An 18,010-nucleotide genomic window follows, 5' to 3' on the forward strand; every position below is an offset into this window, starting at 1 on the left:
GCCCAACAGGCCGCGTAGCGGCAAAAAAGCGAAGCTGGCGAAACATTTATAACGGGTCACCGTCACTTATTATTGGACTTATAGCGCATTTACGGGGTTGCAACTATTTTGCTTTATAGTGTCACCAGGAAAGAAAAGCATGCGACCCAACGCCGATCTATTTGTATAAAGTGATAATTGGAAGGTATATAGTAGGAAATGTCAATAAAATAATCATTCCATGTCGTCTTTTGAGGGCATTTTTGATTGTAAAAATATATGTGTACGTCACCGGAGTCTCTGCAACGATAATTTTATCACAGCAGTCCCGCGCAAGTAGAAGTTCTTTACCTATTAGTTCTTCACTTATTAGTCTGGCGGAAAGCCAGACGTTTTCCATTACGATTTCACTACGATGTTTGACCAGAAGGAGCAGTGCGCGAGATATGCTAATGAGCAGACTTCCCTCGCTTGAGTTTCGGAAGAATGTTCCATATTGCGCTAAGCTGACCACTGATGACCATGACAGGCGTGCATTGGACTGGTACAGGTTGGAACTGAACATTGAATATGCTGATGGTGACGCTTTCTGATGAGAAGTTGGTCGTAACTGATGCAGTATCCTTGGACTTGTCCACAGCATCGTTCAATCATTGCTGTCTGAGCTGGCTTGATTCTGTACTTACCCAAATACTGAGACCAAATGCCTGTTGACTGTGCTTTAAGAGAGACTGGCGCCATGCCTAGTCTCTCTTTAAGCACAGTCAACAGACACCAACCCCCTCAGACTCAGAAACCACAAACGCCAAAGCCTCGGATGTACTTAAGGACAGGTTCGGTCGGCCCTATCAGATCGTTAAGTCATGCTTGGAGAAAATCACGTTTGGAAAGATGATTCCCCATGATCCAAAGGGATTGCTCGAGTATTCCGACCACTTGAACGCTGTCTACGAGACTCAACCTACTTAGAGAGGCGGACACTCAAACCACCTTGAAGGCCATATTTGAGCGATTGCCGCCAGCAGTCCAGGCGAGATGGGCGAAGATGGTGTCACGTATGGAAGATGAGGATAAGGTTCCGCGATTGATGGATTTGGTTGAGTATGTGAAGAATCAAGCTAACATGATGAACCATGTGGTCTTTGAAGTCAAGTCGGTGGTAGTGGCAGCGCAACCACCAGCTGCGGCGTGGAAACACAGGACAGCGGCAGCATTCCCACCAAAGGTAAAGGTTACCACCCTCTCCACTCAGGCGGCGAGTGAAGACATGCAGGAGGGCGAAAAACCAGAGGGCGGGAAGCCACAGTGCAAATTTTGCAGGCAGGAACATCTGATTATCCATTGTCAGAAGTTCGAGAAGGAGGAACCCGCAGTCAGGAGGAGATTTGCCACGAACAATATGCTGTGCTCTGGCTTGGCAGGCATAAGATTAAAGACTGCAGAAAGAAAAGGCCGTGTAAAAGTTGTTGTGGTGATCACCATTCACTCCTCCATACGCCAGGTCTTGGCGCATCAGGTCAGGGCCAAGATGAATCCATCGGACACCGAACACAGGGAGCTGATGGAGCAGCTCGGCCAACCAGCAGACATAATCGTTCAGATCAAACCAAGACCTACAGTCAAACGGTTGGGTCGGTGGTAGCATCAAAACCGGTGCGGTTATATGGCAAAGGGAGTCATGTGCACTAAATTTCAAGTTCATAGCTTTAGCGGTTAAGAAACGTGCCATAGTTACGCTCAAACGGCCAATTTACACCACTTGACCCCTGTGACCTTGAAAACTAGGCCAAATCGAAAACCCGTATGATATGTGATGTATCCTTACTAAGAGTACCTACCATAACAATTTTATCGAAAACGGGTCACTCGTAAGAGATATATCACACTTTTTAGGTGTCCACTTCTGGCCCCCTGGTGGCCAAGTTAAGAATCAGATCGGGCCGAAATTCATTGTTAGAGGTCGCCTGACCGGGGGGGGGGGGGGGGGGGGGGGGTCTTGTGTGCAAAGTTACAAGTTCATAGCCCTAGCTGTTAAGAAACGTGCCACTGTTTTTGAAATAGGATACGACCACGGACGACGGACACGGCGGTATTGTATAGACTCACCTAGACGGTGAGCCACAAAGACATCCTTCTCAATTATCAGCTTCATGAATATTTAAAATGTTCTTATCCAGATGAGAGTAAGAAGGTTACTTTGCGAGTAGGTTGGGGTGACATCCCTCTAGGATCACAGCAGACCTACGTCTACCTTGTGGCCAAGGAAGAGAACACTCGTGCGGCCCCCAGATTCTCGAAAGAATCGGTCATCTTACTCTCCAAGAAATCGGGCTACCTGTTCTTACAAACAGACAAGCCTCTCTACAATCCTCACGAAAAGGGTAAGTGCGGTTGGCTATTTGTGGCGTCATTGTATGATATAAAGTTCTGAAATGACCTTCGTATTTTGTTATTCGATACACTTTTATCAATACATGTATTGTTTTTCAGTTGCAGAGTACAATCATGTATAAGTATTTTGGTGTTTGACCAAAAATGGTCCAATTTTTAGCGCGAAATTCAGGAACCATATGTCTGATTGAGGAATAATTTTGCCGCGGGCTCTATGAGCTATAAATCATTGGTGGTCAACAACTTAAAGTGCAACTTTTGTATGAATATATAATAATAATTTAAAGTGCTTATGTAGCGCTTTTTCCAGGTTTCCCTGCTCAAAGCACTTTTGGGATTCCATATTTATTTATTACCCCGGTCTCTACAGAAATCAATCAGGGGTTGATCAAGGAGAAACCAAAAGGCGCTCACTTGAACTCGACAAGTAGGGGAACCAAGCCTTGACTCGGCCATGAGTCGAGCCCACGACCTCCTGATCATGAGCCGACTCTCTTCTACTGCGCTCTACCGCTGCCCGATATAAATCACTCATCGAACATTTGTTTATGACACATTTCTCTTGCGTACTTTTTTCAGTAAACATCCGTGCAGTTTCTCTGAACTCTGACATGAAGCCTTCCAACATCAACATCACTATTGATATTATTGTAAGTGACTCGCCCTCATTTCCTGGATAATCAAGCAAGTCTTTTTTTACGGCACATTGGCATTGTCGGAACCTCATGAGAAAATTCCGAAAGAAGAGATTCAAAACAGTGTTTTCGGCATCGCCCTTTTCCTGCCCTTTTCACGTATGCTTCACGCTGCTCGATGATGGGATTGATTTTAATACACCAGTTGTACTATTTCACTAATTTGTCGATATACTGCAGCATTTACCTGCTTTTTTCAAAAATTGCAAACCAACGTTGCTGCAAATAATCATGTAAACATCCCCAACCCCCCCTCCCTTTTAATGCGCAGGTCTACCCCCTAAATGGACAGCCCCTCTTATTAGCATATTATCATCTCGTCATGTAATAGGTCCCTGATATCAAAAACATGTTGTTTATGTCAGCAGTTGAGTACTTTAGGCATTCGCTTTCTCCTCAGAATCCAAACGGCGACCTCATCAAGCGGTACCCGAAAAGACAAGCGACCAACGGATTTATCAGTGAAGTGTTCTATCTCCCAAGGATTCTGACATATGGAAATTGGACCCTTCTAGCTAGTTACGCAGAGAGACTGCAAGTAAGTTTTTCTCCCCGGTTTTTGTTTGTTTCCAGACTCATGCCCGTATAGGCAAAGGCGGTGGAGGACAATAAAAGAATCAACCGTCGACCTATGGGAATATCGCACAGTTATGTGAAGTGTTTTAAATTCCGCCGATCAAGAGTTGAAGACTTTTTACTTTTAGGAAACACAAATGAACCTCCTTATTTCTATATTACAGCCCAATGTGACAAAGACTAAAATAGAATTCGAAATCAAGGAATACGGTATGTATCGCCCAGCAAGTACATCATGTACCAATCATTTGATTGAATCTAACTCCCCACTACCCCACTCCTACGCACCCAAAGCGATGTACGATAGTTGTGCATCGAGTCTAAACCCCAAAAACAGCCGTAAGCAGAGTGCATCCAATAGAAAGCAGAACGTATCCATAACGTAAAAGCCCATTGATGTTGGGTTTCTAAACAAAATGACATCGTTCATTGACCAGACAACCGCACCCTGGTTTATACGGAAGATGACAACTCAATTCATGCGTAGGCCTATCAGCAAAATGGGGTGTTATCATCAATGACGAAGGAAATATAGGTGAAATACTTATCTGTTCCAGTTGGAGGATTTGCTAAACATTTTGTTCATCTGTAACTGGGCAAATGATTAGACCACCAGGGAATTTGCCAGTCAAATGTTGGCATTCCAGTGCAGACACGTGCGCTAGTTTGCCTCTTATGTCACCAGACAATAAATGTACTGTATGTTGGGCTGCTTCCCCTGTTTTTGGAAAAAATGAGTCGAAAGGAATCCAATATTGCTCGCCCGTGGTATGCTCCAAGTGCTTGCAAAGTATATTTGAGGTGACAAACAAAAAAGGGCCATTTGAGATTAACATGTCCCGGTTAAAACAATAAAACCTTGCGATATATACAGCGCTACAGAACCAGTGTGACGTTTTTCGTTGTCCCCGTTTTTCAGTATTTCCATACAATAAACAGATATATAGAATAAAGAGCGATTGTGACTTTTCGATCACAGTAGCCAGTGGAAAACAGAGAAAAATGTGTCAACCTGTCTTCCATGGTTCCCAAGCAATGACTGAAAGGAAACACTCAGAAACGATACACAAAGATGTTACCCCGCAACAACAGTCAGTGCACAGTGTATGATCTTATTGTGAATTGACATGTCTCGTCAAATTGAATGCGTCTCCTTACGCATGTTACGGGGTCATACTTATGTTTCTCGGTACCAATGTTTCTCGGAAACTATGAGTCCCAGTACCCAGGAACCTATGTTTCCCCGTACCTAGATAGTCCCAGTACCCAGGAACCCATGTGTCCTGGTACCTTTCCTGGTACCTATGAGCCCAATACTCAGGAGCCTATGTTTCCCGGTATTTATGAGTCCCAGTACCCAGGAACATATGTTTCCCGGTACCTATGAGTCCCTGTACCCAGGAACATATGTTTCCCGGTACCTATGAGTCCCAGTACTCAGGAACCTATGTGTTCCCGGTACCTATTTGTACCGGTACCAATGGTTCCTATGTACCTACAATGTACTTGGGTACCGGGAAACACGTGTCCATACTATTGACCCTCATTTACTTTATTATTGTGCATCATTGCAGTGCTGCCAATGTTCTCGGTTAAGGTGGAGGTATTACATGAGTACATATTAAGCTCTCAGGAGGAAATCCAGTACAGGATAACTGCAGAGTAAGTTTCTACAACTATCCAAATTGTTAGGGCTGACAACATGAAATTTGACATTGGGTGATTTCAAAGTCGGTTTTTAGATTTAGTTTTAAAACTAAATGGAACACCAAAACCTTGATTAAACCAGCATTGAAATGAAGTGGGTTTAAGTTTCATCCTATTTCAAAGTCGGTGTTTGTTGGTTTTAGCATCATGTCCGGTTTTAGCTTAAAGCTAAGGGATGGTTTTAGTGTCAAAAACTAACACCGGGACTAAAACTAAAACTCTCCACAATACCAGAAATGAAATCAGTTCTGGTGTTAGTTTTGACACTCAGATTTAGCATTATCCTATTTCAAATTAGGTTTTAGTTTCACACTGAAACCAATTGGAACACCTAGGTCTTATCTTAATCTCAGCTCGGTGTTATATTTGGAAGATTGGTAGTGCATTTTGTATTACCAATAAAACTAACACCTTAGGCATTAACACCGAGTGGATTTCAAAGTTGGTGTTGGTGTTAAGAAGGGAAAAAAATCATGTTGTTGGTACCATTTCAAGGAGTAGTTGCTGGTATTTTGAACGTTGATGGGAATGATGATGGACGTGAAAGAAGACGACCAAATTTATATAGATCGGAAGCGGTTATAATAGGGAAACAACAGTAACAACGACAACAACATGCATGTTTGGTTTTTCCGAGGTTTTATCTCTGTCCATCTTGGCGTTAGTTTTACCTGCAGAATAAAACCTCGTCTTAGTTCCAGCCCAGGCTTTAGTGTTTAGATAAAACCAGGTGTTGGTCTTAAACTAAAACCTCGAATTGGTCTTATCAAGACATAGGTTTTTTGGGGTAGAAATTAAGAATAATACTGACACTAACACCCAACACTAAAACCAAAACCAACTTTGGAATCACCCATTGTGTTGTGATGCATGATCCGCTAACTAACATTTTATCGCACGCCACAGAAAAAACATGAACAAATGTCAAGTCGGCTCCGGTAGCGAACTTCACGGATCAAACTAACGGGAAGTGATTTTCATCGTAAATTTATACGGGCAATATCAATTTTGTCGCTAAAAACACAAGGTCATCGCTTGCTTCTCGCTGCAACAAAATCGGTCATCGCCAACCTCCTCTCAAATAATGATTAAACATATTATTGTGGACTCATCTCTTTGCCAGAATTTTACTGAATGAGTGTTTGAGCAATTATTCGAATAGGCCTATTTACACCAAGAATTGAATCTCTATTCTATTTTTCAGATACGTTTTCGGTACACCAGTCAAAGGGCGCGGCACTGCCTACATCTTCCTTCTCTACCCTGAAGGCATAGAGGAGGAGATTGACAGGAAGTCGATAGAAAATGTAGGTAGTTTGTGAAGTTATCCTTACCAGCCCTACAGCTCTAAGGCTTATATCAAAGTTTTGTAACCATTCTCATCAGACTAGAGAGAATTCCAAGCGCTCTTATGCATGAAAATGATGCAAACCACATCAATGTGTTTTTCACTGCGAGCCGCAATCACTACAGGCGTTTGACATGCAATTTGCCTTAGTTTATAGCTACTTATCATTGAAACAATATACTACTGTCAATGGGACCTCCCTTAACTAACGGGCATCTCCACAATCAGGACACCCTCTCTATTATGGACTGCAATTTTTTTCCAAAACGAGTCATTTCTATTCAATTTGACCGCTGTAATCAGGAAACCTCCCTTGTAGGGACATCGTTCGTTAGTGCGCTATGAAGATGTCCTTAAAAGAGAGGTCCCACTTGAATCAAACTTTATTATTTCATAGCGTTCTAACCTGCCCACAAATACCTTCATTACAATGATGGCTTCATGAGCTAATTGATTATAATTCATGAAATTGATTCAAAATTGATTGGGCCACTTTGATCACACAACTTCTAACACACCTTAGAGCGCGAAACCGAACGGTTGGCGGTTCGCTCTATTTACTGAAAGAGTGAAATTCGCTAATAAGGGAAGATTGTCTAATCCAAGTTTCGGTCTTCTGTTGTCTCAAAGAGCAATCACTGTATTAGCTCTTTGATCAGAAACGGTTTTTCGGAAGCTCAAATGTATTTCCTGGCCTGTATAATATCACAAATCGTAACACATGTACATTTCCTGTAGCAATATAGATGTGAGCTGAATATGATGGCTTTATTCTGGTCTTGCATCCTTTGACTATACAACTTGAAATAATCTTGGGCTTTTGCTAACCACACATGGTCATGGCGGGGTGGTGGTGGTGGGGGGGGACTTCTTCCAGCCCATTCACATTGGTATAAGGACAGCAACAATGGCTGATAATCAACATCATTGATCTCATCAGAGTCTTTCAAATAAAAAATACATTTGAAAAACTCTGATCTTGCGGACACCTCTCTTTTAAGGACCATAAGTTGGTTGTTTCTATTCGCAGCTTAGACAATTTGTCCTCTCTAATCAAGACACCTCTCTATTAAGGACAGCACGTTTCAGTCACGAAGGTGTCCTTAATAGAGAAGTTCTACTGTTTTCTGGAAACCCACTCTTATTTCTGACGTTGCGAAAAAAAGAACTGTAAACTGTATGCAAAACGCTAACAGAAATCTTTGCATTTTACGAATTTAGGTAGCAGAAAATATTCCGCTGGCAATTTCGAAAGACAAATTTGAGAAGCAGCAGTTTCCCCCTGAAGGTACTCGTCTCCTAATCAAGGTTACTGTGACTGAAGCGGCCACAGGCAAACGTGAGCAAGGTAGCGACTCATCAGCCATCTTCGTGACGAGCCCGTATGTCATTTCGTACGAGCGGACGCCAAGGTATTTCAAACCTGGCCTTTCTTTTAAAGTTAAGGTAAGGATAGCGGAGATGTGGTGATGTATAGTGGTTGGAGTTCTTGTATCTTGTTTGAGCAGCCGAATGCATTTCGAAAGTCTGTTTCTACTTCTGTGTCCAAAGTATGAAATGTGTAATAATGCGCTAATCATGCCGGTAACATCACAGAAGACTTTAGCATCCCGGAAAAAATGAACTTCAATGACTATTGGTATTATTAAGGGCAATATTACCAAGCTGTTGGCTGCCCACCAGTCTACTCCTATTCTAAATAAGTAGTTTCCATCAACAAATTGCACAAAATTCAAAATCCAACTGAATTATCAAGCTTTTCCGATGTTGACTCGGATTTCACCCGAGTTAGCCCTCCATGAGTCAATCCTTTCCATGTGGACCAATGCACTAATAAGGCGCTGCATGGAGCCATGGATCTACGCTGTGACGTCTTACTGAAGATATGGAGTTTTCCTTGATGCTTGGTGAATTGGAAAGAGCCTCAATCAACCTCGGTGCGGATGACGTTACTTATTATTGTTTGAACACATAAAAATACACTGCGTACATTCGTCAGTTTTTTCCTAACGTGCCTTCAAACAATAAGAAAAAGAAAAAAGAAAAGGCACAATTTGCAAGGCTTCAGCCCTCCCCTCCCCCCCAAAAAGAAAATCTCGGCAAAAACACTGCCCGCCCTCACGAGCTGAGGTGTTGACGAGCTGAGGTGATCTCTAAATGACGTCGCGGAATTCCGCGGGCTTGGGGAGCGGGAAAGAAATTGGCGCGCTAGGAATTCATCGGCCCTTTGACATGTTTGAGGGCGAAGATTAACGAAAATCGTGTTTTTCTTACCTAAGAGCAAAAACAAAATTCAAAAATCGCCAAAAACGTTCAAAAGTGTACTTTGCTGATGAAACAGAAGAAGAATAAACATATTGAAGTAAAAGCTGCCCATTCCTTTAAAGGAACTCATTTTCGTTTAGTCTTTATAAAAACATTTTAGCCAAAGATAATTATTCTAATATTAACAACCACCATCCGAGAAAACGAAAACAACTTCTCTCAATAATTCTTACGGGTTAAATTTGTTTTCTTGATAAAAGGTCGACTTGACATTCCCAACCAAAGCTGTGGCCGCCAATGTTAAAATCGTCATACAGGCTCTGGTCACTTTAGAATCTGGGCAGCGGGAAGGAGCACACAGCAACAAGGCGGAGGAGGAGACATATGTCACAGACATAAATGGTAGAAAAGAGATCGTCTTGGACATCAATGCCGAGGCAAAGCATTTAACAATCAATGTAGGTATCAGAGAGTCAGCTGCCTGGGGCTTGCCAAAATCAAATCGATCTGCTGATTATAAGGATCCGAAAACAGATCTAGAAGTACTATATATTTTGATAGATGCAAATACTAAGGGGGGGGGGTGTTTTATATATACCTTTGTTCTAGCATTCATATTTGACCATACACCTACTTCCGAATTCCAGGTAACCACTCAGGGCGAGGTTCCCGCAGATCACCAAGCGAGCAAGTTGATCACGTTCGTGTCGCATTCAAGTTCTCTAAAAGAGTACATGATTCTTCAGCTGGGCTCACTTGGGTCTCCGATAACTATCAACAACAAGCTCCAAATGAGGCTGAGTTTCTCTAAGGCTGGAAATAAGAAAGTCAACTTAATGGTAATAATAGTTAACAGATATAGCTTCTCATCACACGATTTAATGTGCATCCCAAACATCCATTGTTTACCCAGGCGCATTTAACTTCTGTCATTTAAGTCTGAACTCGTACGGATCATGCCTGCCAATACATGCATGGCGAGCCCTATTTGTACATGCATATTTCACACTTTGGGTTAATTTTCATGTTAGTGTCATTTGAATAGTTCGACAATATTACAACGGACCACAACTGCATGAAAAAGCAGCAAATCGATGTGGCAGATTCAAACCATCCTTGAATCCCGGCCCTAAAGCAGGGTGTACACTGTCAACATTTTTACAACATTTTAACAAAAAAATTACATTTTTTGCTCCCGTTAACGCATGGCAACAAAATAGCAAAATTTTACAATCATGCTGTTAAAACTTTGTGAAGTTTTTGTGAAAAAAAGTGATTTAGGAGGGAAAATGGAGGACTCCAAGGATGATAAAAGCTGTGTTTTGAGTGCTTCTGCATCAATTTTAGCATTGTTGAGGAGAGGCGGAGGAAACGTTGTCAAAAAAACGAAGTGAGAGAGAACAATGCCTTTGTGGGGGCATCATATGGCTCACATCACTGGACAGTTGACGTTGTGTCCAACAAGGGCAGTTTTCCATTGCGTATGACAAGCCGTTCGTACAATAACTAAGAAAACCTAGTTTTATGGAAGAAAACCATGTTTTCTTCTTTCAAAACTTAGTTTCATTAAAAAAAACATGTTTTCTTCCATAAAACTGGTTATATGAAAGAAAACTAGGTTTTCCTTCAAGAAAACTAGGTTTTTAAAAACAACTTAGTCGTCTTCGAAAAAGTATAAGTTTCATGTTCTCTCTTCAAAACCAAGTTTCAAGAAAGAAAAAAACTATGAAGCATAGGCTTAATTTTAAAAAACGTAGTTTTCTTACAAAAAACTTGGTTTTTGATTAAGAAAACGTGTTTTTTATCATAAACCTATGCTTCTTCCATAAAAACCTAGTTTCATGGAATAAAACGTGGTTTTCTTCCATGAAACTACGTTTTTAATTAAAGAAGAAAAACAGGTTTTCTTACTAAAAACTAGGTTTTCTTAATTATTATATTGGACACACGGCTTGCCACATATATATGTATTATATATACTATATATCCCTGTGGTCCTATTTTGTGTCTCTTTTTTGTAGGTTGTCGCCCGAGGCAAGATACTGCAACATTTTGTCAAAGATATAACCTTGGGACAAAATGACAGGGCTCCACACGAGAGTATTCAAATCACCCCGATTATGTCACCACGAGCCAGGGTCATCGCCTACTATTCCAGCGGGTGTGAGATCATCAGTGATTCACTGCTGCTAGATATCGTCAAGAAATGCGGCAGTGAGGTGCGTAAAAGCGTCCCGTCGTGTTAAAGGACAAGTACGATTTACAACATCCTTTAATTTAATGCTCTTTTGGTCTACGCCGTAAACACTGGAGAGGTTCGGCTCGGACGTTCCGAGATCGAGATGGGGATATGAATTCGGGTCGCAATAAATCTTCGAAATGTGACATGAGTTATGATTCCCTCATAAATGGCCATTGTGACCAAGCTGTGGACCCTGTTGTAGGTTTCACACAAACAGTTTCTCATGACCAGAACACGTAACTGGCCTATTGTTAAAATTCTCTAGCCAATGGTGTGAAGTCATCATTCCCTGCGTCAGTTTGGCTGTCCCCCGATCCCGGAATCGGGATAGCCGAATAACACTAATATCAGATCTACAGGTAGGGTGGATGGATCTGGGAACACTCTGCCTTTCAGAAAACAGATCAATGTTATAAAAGGAATAGGGAAGTACGTACGACGTGGTCTGGGTTTTTTTGGTGTCGTAAAAAAACCAGACACGGGCACATCGTGAAGGTATCGGTTTGCCGTAGAAAAATACGTGCTTACCTGGAAAGGAAATGACGACACAAAAGAAACAGACAAAGATTACTTCATCTTGAGGGGCGTAAGGCCCGCATTTATTATTTATATCCTAGCGTACCCAGCCTCCAACACTATAATGGAAAGGCCTTTCTATTGTGTTATAAAGGTAAATCAATACCTTTACCCACCGTGGACAATAATTAAAGCGACGGTTCCTGGTGTTTGCCACCTTCCCTGAAAATGAGACCGCAATTTCTTGCACCTGGTGATGCCTAGCAGCAGGTCAGGGCAAGCATATTATTACCAAATCTAAGTGGACAGTAGCCAGTGATGGCGTTCTCCGAATCCTTCCTGGTCGAATTCAATGAGCCGAAATGGCACCCGACGGTGGTGACACTAAACTAAAAATGCTCACTATGATGGAACGGTTAAAAAATGAAACCAAACGAAACAATTTTTATCTTTCTTGTTTAATCAATCTTCCTTTATGCTCTGTTTTGGTTTTTTTTAGTTGACCATTACCTATGTGAAAAAGGTAAATCATTTTTACAGTCCAGGGGACCCACTGCCGCTCAAAGTAACAGCTGGAAAGGGGTCGAGTGTTTCTTTGCTGGGAGTGGACAAGGCTGTCTATCTACTTAGTGAGAAGGATATACTGACCAGGAGTAAGGTAGGTCCTTTTTTGGTTCCTAAAATCAAGGCGCAAATTCGAGCAATCCCGGGTTGTAAATTCCAATACGATTATAACTTTAGATATTAGTCGCGTTCGTTTGATCATGTAAGATTCGGGTAAGATTATGGTTGAGGCCAATAACGTTGATCGTGAAGACTCTACACGTCGCGCGTCTAACGTGATGGATCGAGCGCCTTAAAAGTCGATTTGGTGGACTTAAATCATCGCTCCCAAAAAATTTGTTAATTTTCGTACCGAATTGACAGTTTCATGCTTTAGCAACGCGGTTGATGTCATCATAGTTCTCCGGGAATGAGAAACATCCCAAACCACCGTCCGCCCATGAACAATGAGGAACCGGCGTTAAGATAAATGCCAGTGGCGGCGCCACAATCGATCGTACTTTCTGACGCCATGACGTCATTTTCTGGTCTGTTGACGTCGCATGAGGTCAATCACGGGAAACCATTGCGTACATTTTTGCACAGGATTTCAACAACATAAAATGTGCCCAATAACTGGCATCGCGCATATTTTCCGCAAAATTATCTTAAGAAACTGATAGCTTAATAGATTTAAAACAGGAAGATGCAAACGTCGCCGAAATCGGTCGAAAATAAGCGATCGTTTTCGGGCTCAGAAATAACATGATAATGCATTGGAAATGGAGAGTTTTGGTATGATCGATTGCAGCGCCACACGGCGGATAAATCGCACCGGTTCCTCATTTTCTCCATTGACACAGCGGCTACTTGGAGCTTTGAAGTCATCTTCATGTTTGCTCCTCGGTGTCCTTTGATGTCTGCATTTCGACTTGTGTGCTTTGAAAATAAAGACATTTTAATTCAACTTTGGAAATGATTAGGGGCGGGGGGGGGGGGTTTCCAACTGAAGTGAATCAATTGCACCATATTTAGCAAACGTACTTAATATTATTATTGGGAAAATCGACAGGGTTTGTATACCAGGAAAGACGAAAAGTGAAGTCGGAGTTGTAAACTCATCTTAACCTTTCTACATGTACATCATGTAATATCAATTCTGATTAATTGATATGATTATACAAAAATGTATCTAAGATACAATAAGTTTTGAAATTAGTCGACAAAAGGAAAAACAATTGCACGAATGGATGGTCACGATATGACACAACTAGTTTTAATGTGGGTAACCGGAAAAACGCCGATCGGTAATCTGTCGATCTGCCGATCTGTCACTTCCCAAATTCCATTCACTCCACTCCTAACATAATAAATGGCCATGGACATGATCGAATCGCCATCAAAAGGCAATCCTGATTTTTGCCGTAGAGCCGAAGTCCCCGAATATTACGCCTATGTGCGGCCTCCAAAAACAAGGCTGAATCCGGGGGGCGGGAGTCCCACAGTAATCACATTCTAGACTACTGCGCAAGCGGATGCCTAGGCTCTGTAATGTTTTATTCTGTGTATTGCCGGTGCGTGGAGCTTTGTCTAAGGATAGCTGTTCGGAGCGTACATTGGGAATCCCGGCGCTATTTTTAGCGATGAGCACATGTTCAATCAAAACGCGAATTACGATGTGTGACGTCAAGTGCCAAGAATAAATTTTGTTTACTCTCGGCTTGGCGAATGAAAACCTTCCATTTCGACGGAGTAGTTTGTCCCATGGGAGAGGACTCACTGGGACGAATATATCGGTCTAATTGAATTCACTTCTATCATTTCCTAATATCCCATTGGTCCTCGAGTCGGAACCGATCGGCGTTTTCCCGGTTATCCTTCATGTGTACGCTTTTCTTTACATTTTAGATGTTTAAAAAGATGCAAGAAATGGACATAGGCTGTGGCCCTGGAGGCGGCAGGGACTCCTCTGACGTTTTTAAGGTATGGCGGGTTTAACGTGGCTTTTTGTCAATGCCGGTCACAAGATTGAGATAATGGCTAGTACGAAAACAAAAATAAGACTGAGTGTTTGCTTCGAAAAACGGGCTTCATTCTGAAGAAGTATCTCATAAAAGCTAAATGCAATGGGTTTCGTGTGAATATGTGGCACCTTTTGGCTCGGAATACTCGGAATGTTTGGAATACTAAAGCACTGTATTGTATTCTTCGGGCAAGTTAAGGAGTTTTTTTGCAAAGCCCCCGAAACGTCCACGTGAACGTCTATCCCATTGTTTGACTTCGCTATCAGGAGGACAAACAATGAGATGGGCGTTCGCGTTGGCGTTTCGCAGATTTTCGAAAACTCCCTTTTGTGTACCTCTGCCCGCAACTTTCATTACTAACGCTTCGAATATCTTAATGATGCCTACTCTATGTACTGCCTTATGATTCACCTGCGAACTGCGTTCAGTGTTGGCAATTTCTCTGAAAACCGTAATCACCCCCCCCCCCCAAGTTTTCTATTATATCAGGATTATAATGGTTAAGTTTCACCATCTAGCAAGCTGGACTGATTGTTATGACGAACAGTTGTGGTCACGTAGTCTCCCCGAGGAGAAACACCGAGCAGTGTGAACAGAACGTGGTCAGAAGAAAACGAGATGTAATGGAGGCAGTCACAGATATCAGTAAGTAGTCCTTTCTCTCACTCCTCTGGGTTGCCCCAGAGGTAATGCCACTTTCCCTGTCAACTTATTCGGAGTTGATGTGCGGTACACCAAAGATAGATTACTTCAAAAAAACCTACAGCTTTACAGCCTTTCTTTCGGCAGCTGTAGATCAGACGCCAGTCTACCGATTCAGACGATTTGTGTACCACTGATGAGCTGCATTTGCTCTCTACTACCCAATTGCATTTACTTCTTAGTTTTTCAGTTAAGCATTTCATCCCCATGCTGCATTGTCTGTACAGCTGTTTTTACAACTGACCCTTGATTCTGCCAACTTTGAAGCAATGGCCCTGTTGTGTTTTTTTATCCCCCTATGTGCCGCTAGTGTATACACACATGAATAAAGTAATGAGTGTTGCCATGGAAGAACTAAGGCCAATTAAGTGGGTGGGTAGTAATATGGAAATTAGAAATATCTGCTCACACATGACAGTGTTTAGAAATAGAATCTGCTTTGATTAGTTTCCTTTTGAACTTCTGAACGAGAAGGTTTGACATCATGGCCAGAAACTGCGATGTGAGAGCTTGGTGAAATGACATCTTATTCATATTACATAGCTTTTCCCATTCATCGATGGTTTGCAAAGCTTTATGTCACTTGTTATAGCTAATAAGGCCTACCAGCATCTTTAGTAGTGTGAGATTGGGACAAAACCTCACAGCAAAGATGGGCAGTTTTGCCATGGACGAAATTGAAAAAAACTGTAAATAAAATCACCATTTACTCATAAACCATAGGTGATTTCTTTCGTCAAAATACTAGCTTGCCCTAGCAATGACTCTTATTCACGTATTGATAAGGTTTAAGGCAAAGAAAATTCAATAGTTTTCCTTATTCCTTGCGCCAAGTAGGTTCCTTTGTTTCTCATAGTAAGGGAGATTTTTGAACCTGAAAGACGGTTTCATACCTTCATACCTTCTACATTGTTTACTGACCCAAAATTGATACTTGATATAAGTTAGCAAATAGCAGTTTTCATTTTATTTGATGAATTGCGTTTCAGACTTGTAAAACTTCACCCAGTATCTCTTCACCTTAATCTTCAAACAAGTTGGGGGTTTCTTGGACAAGGCATGTTTATTCATGTTGGTGAAGTGCATATAATTCTTCTGCACTTCCGGTGAATTATATCATATTGGGCCCGCCAAATTGCATTCGTCTTCAGAGTTAAAGAGCCGAGCACAGGGAAAGTATCCCAGCAGCAAAAGTTAGTTGGTTCGATGCTCACATGTGCTCTCTCTCTCAAAACTTCCCTATTCCCAAAAAATATGCATCATTGCCCGTGCATGTAAAGCAATGCTTCTATCGTTACCATGACCGAGTTGGTTGGTGGAGTTATGCGTGTTGGTTTAGTGGTATATATGCAAATCAATCTATGCGCGCTCTATAGGAATATTTTGGCACTTTGTACTCCTCATAACCATCACACTCACTGACAGGCAGTTTTGGCCAAAAACAGATATGCTTATAATCATTCTGCTGATATAAAGTTTCTCACTAAATATTAATGATATAAATTGTTCTTCTGTATAAAGGGGAGAGCATTTATGGCAAGCGGAGTGTCCACTAATTAAAAAAACCTAGATTTATTCAAAAAACCTGTTTTTTTACCTAATAAACTAAGTTTATTTGGAAAAAATGTAGGTTTTTTAAAACAACCTTGTTTTTTTCCTAAAAAAAGAGTTTCTGTAATAAAACCAAGTTTTTTACCTAATAAACCTTGTTTCTATCCACAAATGTCAAGTTTAACAAATAAACTTGGTTTTATTCCCTAAAATATAAGTTTTTCATCCAGTGGTAATAAACTTAGTTTTATAGAAAAGAATCTTGGTTTATTAACAATAACTGAACAAATGGCTAACAAACCTACCTTTTTACGTAAAAAACTTGGTTTTATACAAAACAACTTAGTTTTTTGCAATAAAACCTGGTTTTATTGTAAAAATGTAGGTTGTTTTGAATAACTGGACAAACAGCGTGCAAAAACCTATCGAGAAACTTGTATTTTCTACCTCGCCCCATGTACACAAATCCGCGATGTTATCGGGACGAGGATGGGCAACCTCGGCACCACGTGGTACTACTGCCCTGTAGCCACTGCGATTCTTGCGCTAGCGGTAGCACATGTAGCATACAATCCGGTATCACTATTGAACCTCGGTCCTAGTCATCATAATCACCGCATTCATATGTGGGAGAATGGGTTAATGTTTTTAATAGTTGTGCTGCCCATTCCAGATGGCAGCACAAGCTGGTCTTGCCTTTTTCAATACACTAGTTTTAATGCTCTTTAATACCTTTAATCATTACATAATATATATATTTATACCTATATTATGTGGGAGAATGGGTTAATGTCTTTAATAGTTGTGCTGCCCATCCCAGATGGCAGCACAAGCTGGTCTTGCCTTTTTCAATACACTAGTTTTAATGCTCTTTAATACCTTTAATCATTACATAATATATATATTTATACCTATATTATGTGGGAGAATGGGTTAATGTCTTTAATAGTTGTGCTGCCCATTCCAGATGGCAGCACAAGCTGGTCTTGCCTTTTTCAATACACTAGTTTTAATGCTCTTTAATACCTTTAATCATTACATAATATAGGTATAAATATATATATTATGTAATGATTAAAGGTATTAAAGAGCATTAAAACTAGTGTATTGAAAAAGGCAAGACCAGCTTGTGCTGCCATCTGGAATGGGCAGCACAACTATTAAAGACATTAACCCATTCTCCCACACATACATGGAAAAGCTTTGTAATGCTGCACTGCACTGCACTCTGCAAACTAGTTAGTGAGACCCTAACCTCATCCCAGATAACTCAATGTAGGTAGGATCGAGGTTTAAAAAAGTAAGTTTTCTAATAAACCAGTTTAAAAAAAAAACTAGGTTTATTAGTAATAAACTTAGTTTTTTTTAAATAAACTAGGTTCTTTTGGTAATAAACCTTGTTTTATTGAATAAATGGACATTTCTGTACAGAAACTAATATTTTATACGATTATGTGGTAAAAAAACAGGT

The 18,010-nt window shown here is 41.0% G+C and overlaps 1 protein-coding gene across 2 annotated transcripts in view; it reads left to right on the top strand.

Moving 5' to 3' along the window:
* Positions 1–18,010, top strand: part of LOC135494802 (A.superbus venom factor 1-like) — a 190,526-nt gene that overhangs the window by 18,274 nt on the left and 154,242 nt on the right. For both annotated transcript variants that reach the window (XM_064783090.1, XM_064783091.1), the window contains exons 3-15: positions 2,157–2,360; positions 2,950–3,020; positions 3,466–3,603; positions 3,806–3,851; positions 5,216–5,303; positions 6,553–6,655; positions 7,918–8,142; positions 9,222–9,419; positions 9,609–9,800; positions 10,983–11,180; positions 12,219–12,377; positions 14,171–14,245; positions 14,805–14,931. In XM_064783090.1, the coding sequence (XP_064639160.1) occupies positions 2,157–2,360; positions 2,950–3,020; positions 3,466–3,603; positions 3,806–3,851; positions 5,216–5,303; positions 6,553–6,655; positions 7,918–8,142; positions 9,222–9,419; positions 9,609–9,800; positions 10,983–11,180; positions 12,219–12,377; positions 14,171–14,245; positions 14,805–14,931 (1,824 nt within the window). The remainder of the gene's footprint in view (positions 1–2,156; positions 2,361–2,949; positions 3,021–3,465; positions 3,604–3,805; positions 3,852–5,215; positions 5,304–6,552; positions 6,656–7,917; positions 8,143–9,221; positions 9,420–9,608; positions 9,801–10,982; positions 11,181–12,218; positions 12,378–14,170; positions 14,246–14,804; positions 14,932–18,010) is intronic.

The sequence above is a fragment of the Lineus longissimus genome, chromosome 10 (genome assembly GCF_910592395.1).
Source record: "Lineus longissimus chromosome 10, tnLinLong1.2, whole genome shotgun sequence".
Taxonomy (NCBI): Eukaryota; Metazoa; Nemertea; class Pilidiophora; order Heteronemertea; family Lineidae; genus Lineus; species Lineus longissimus.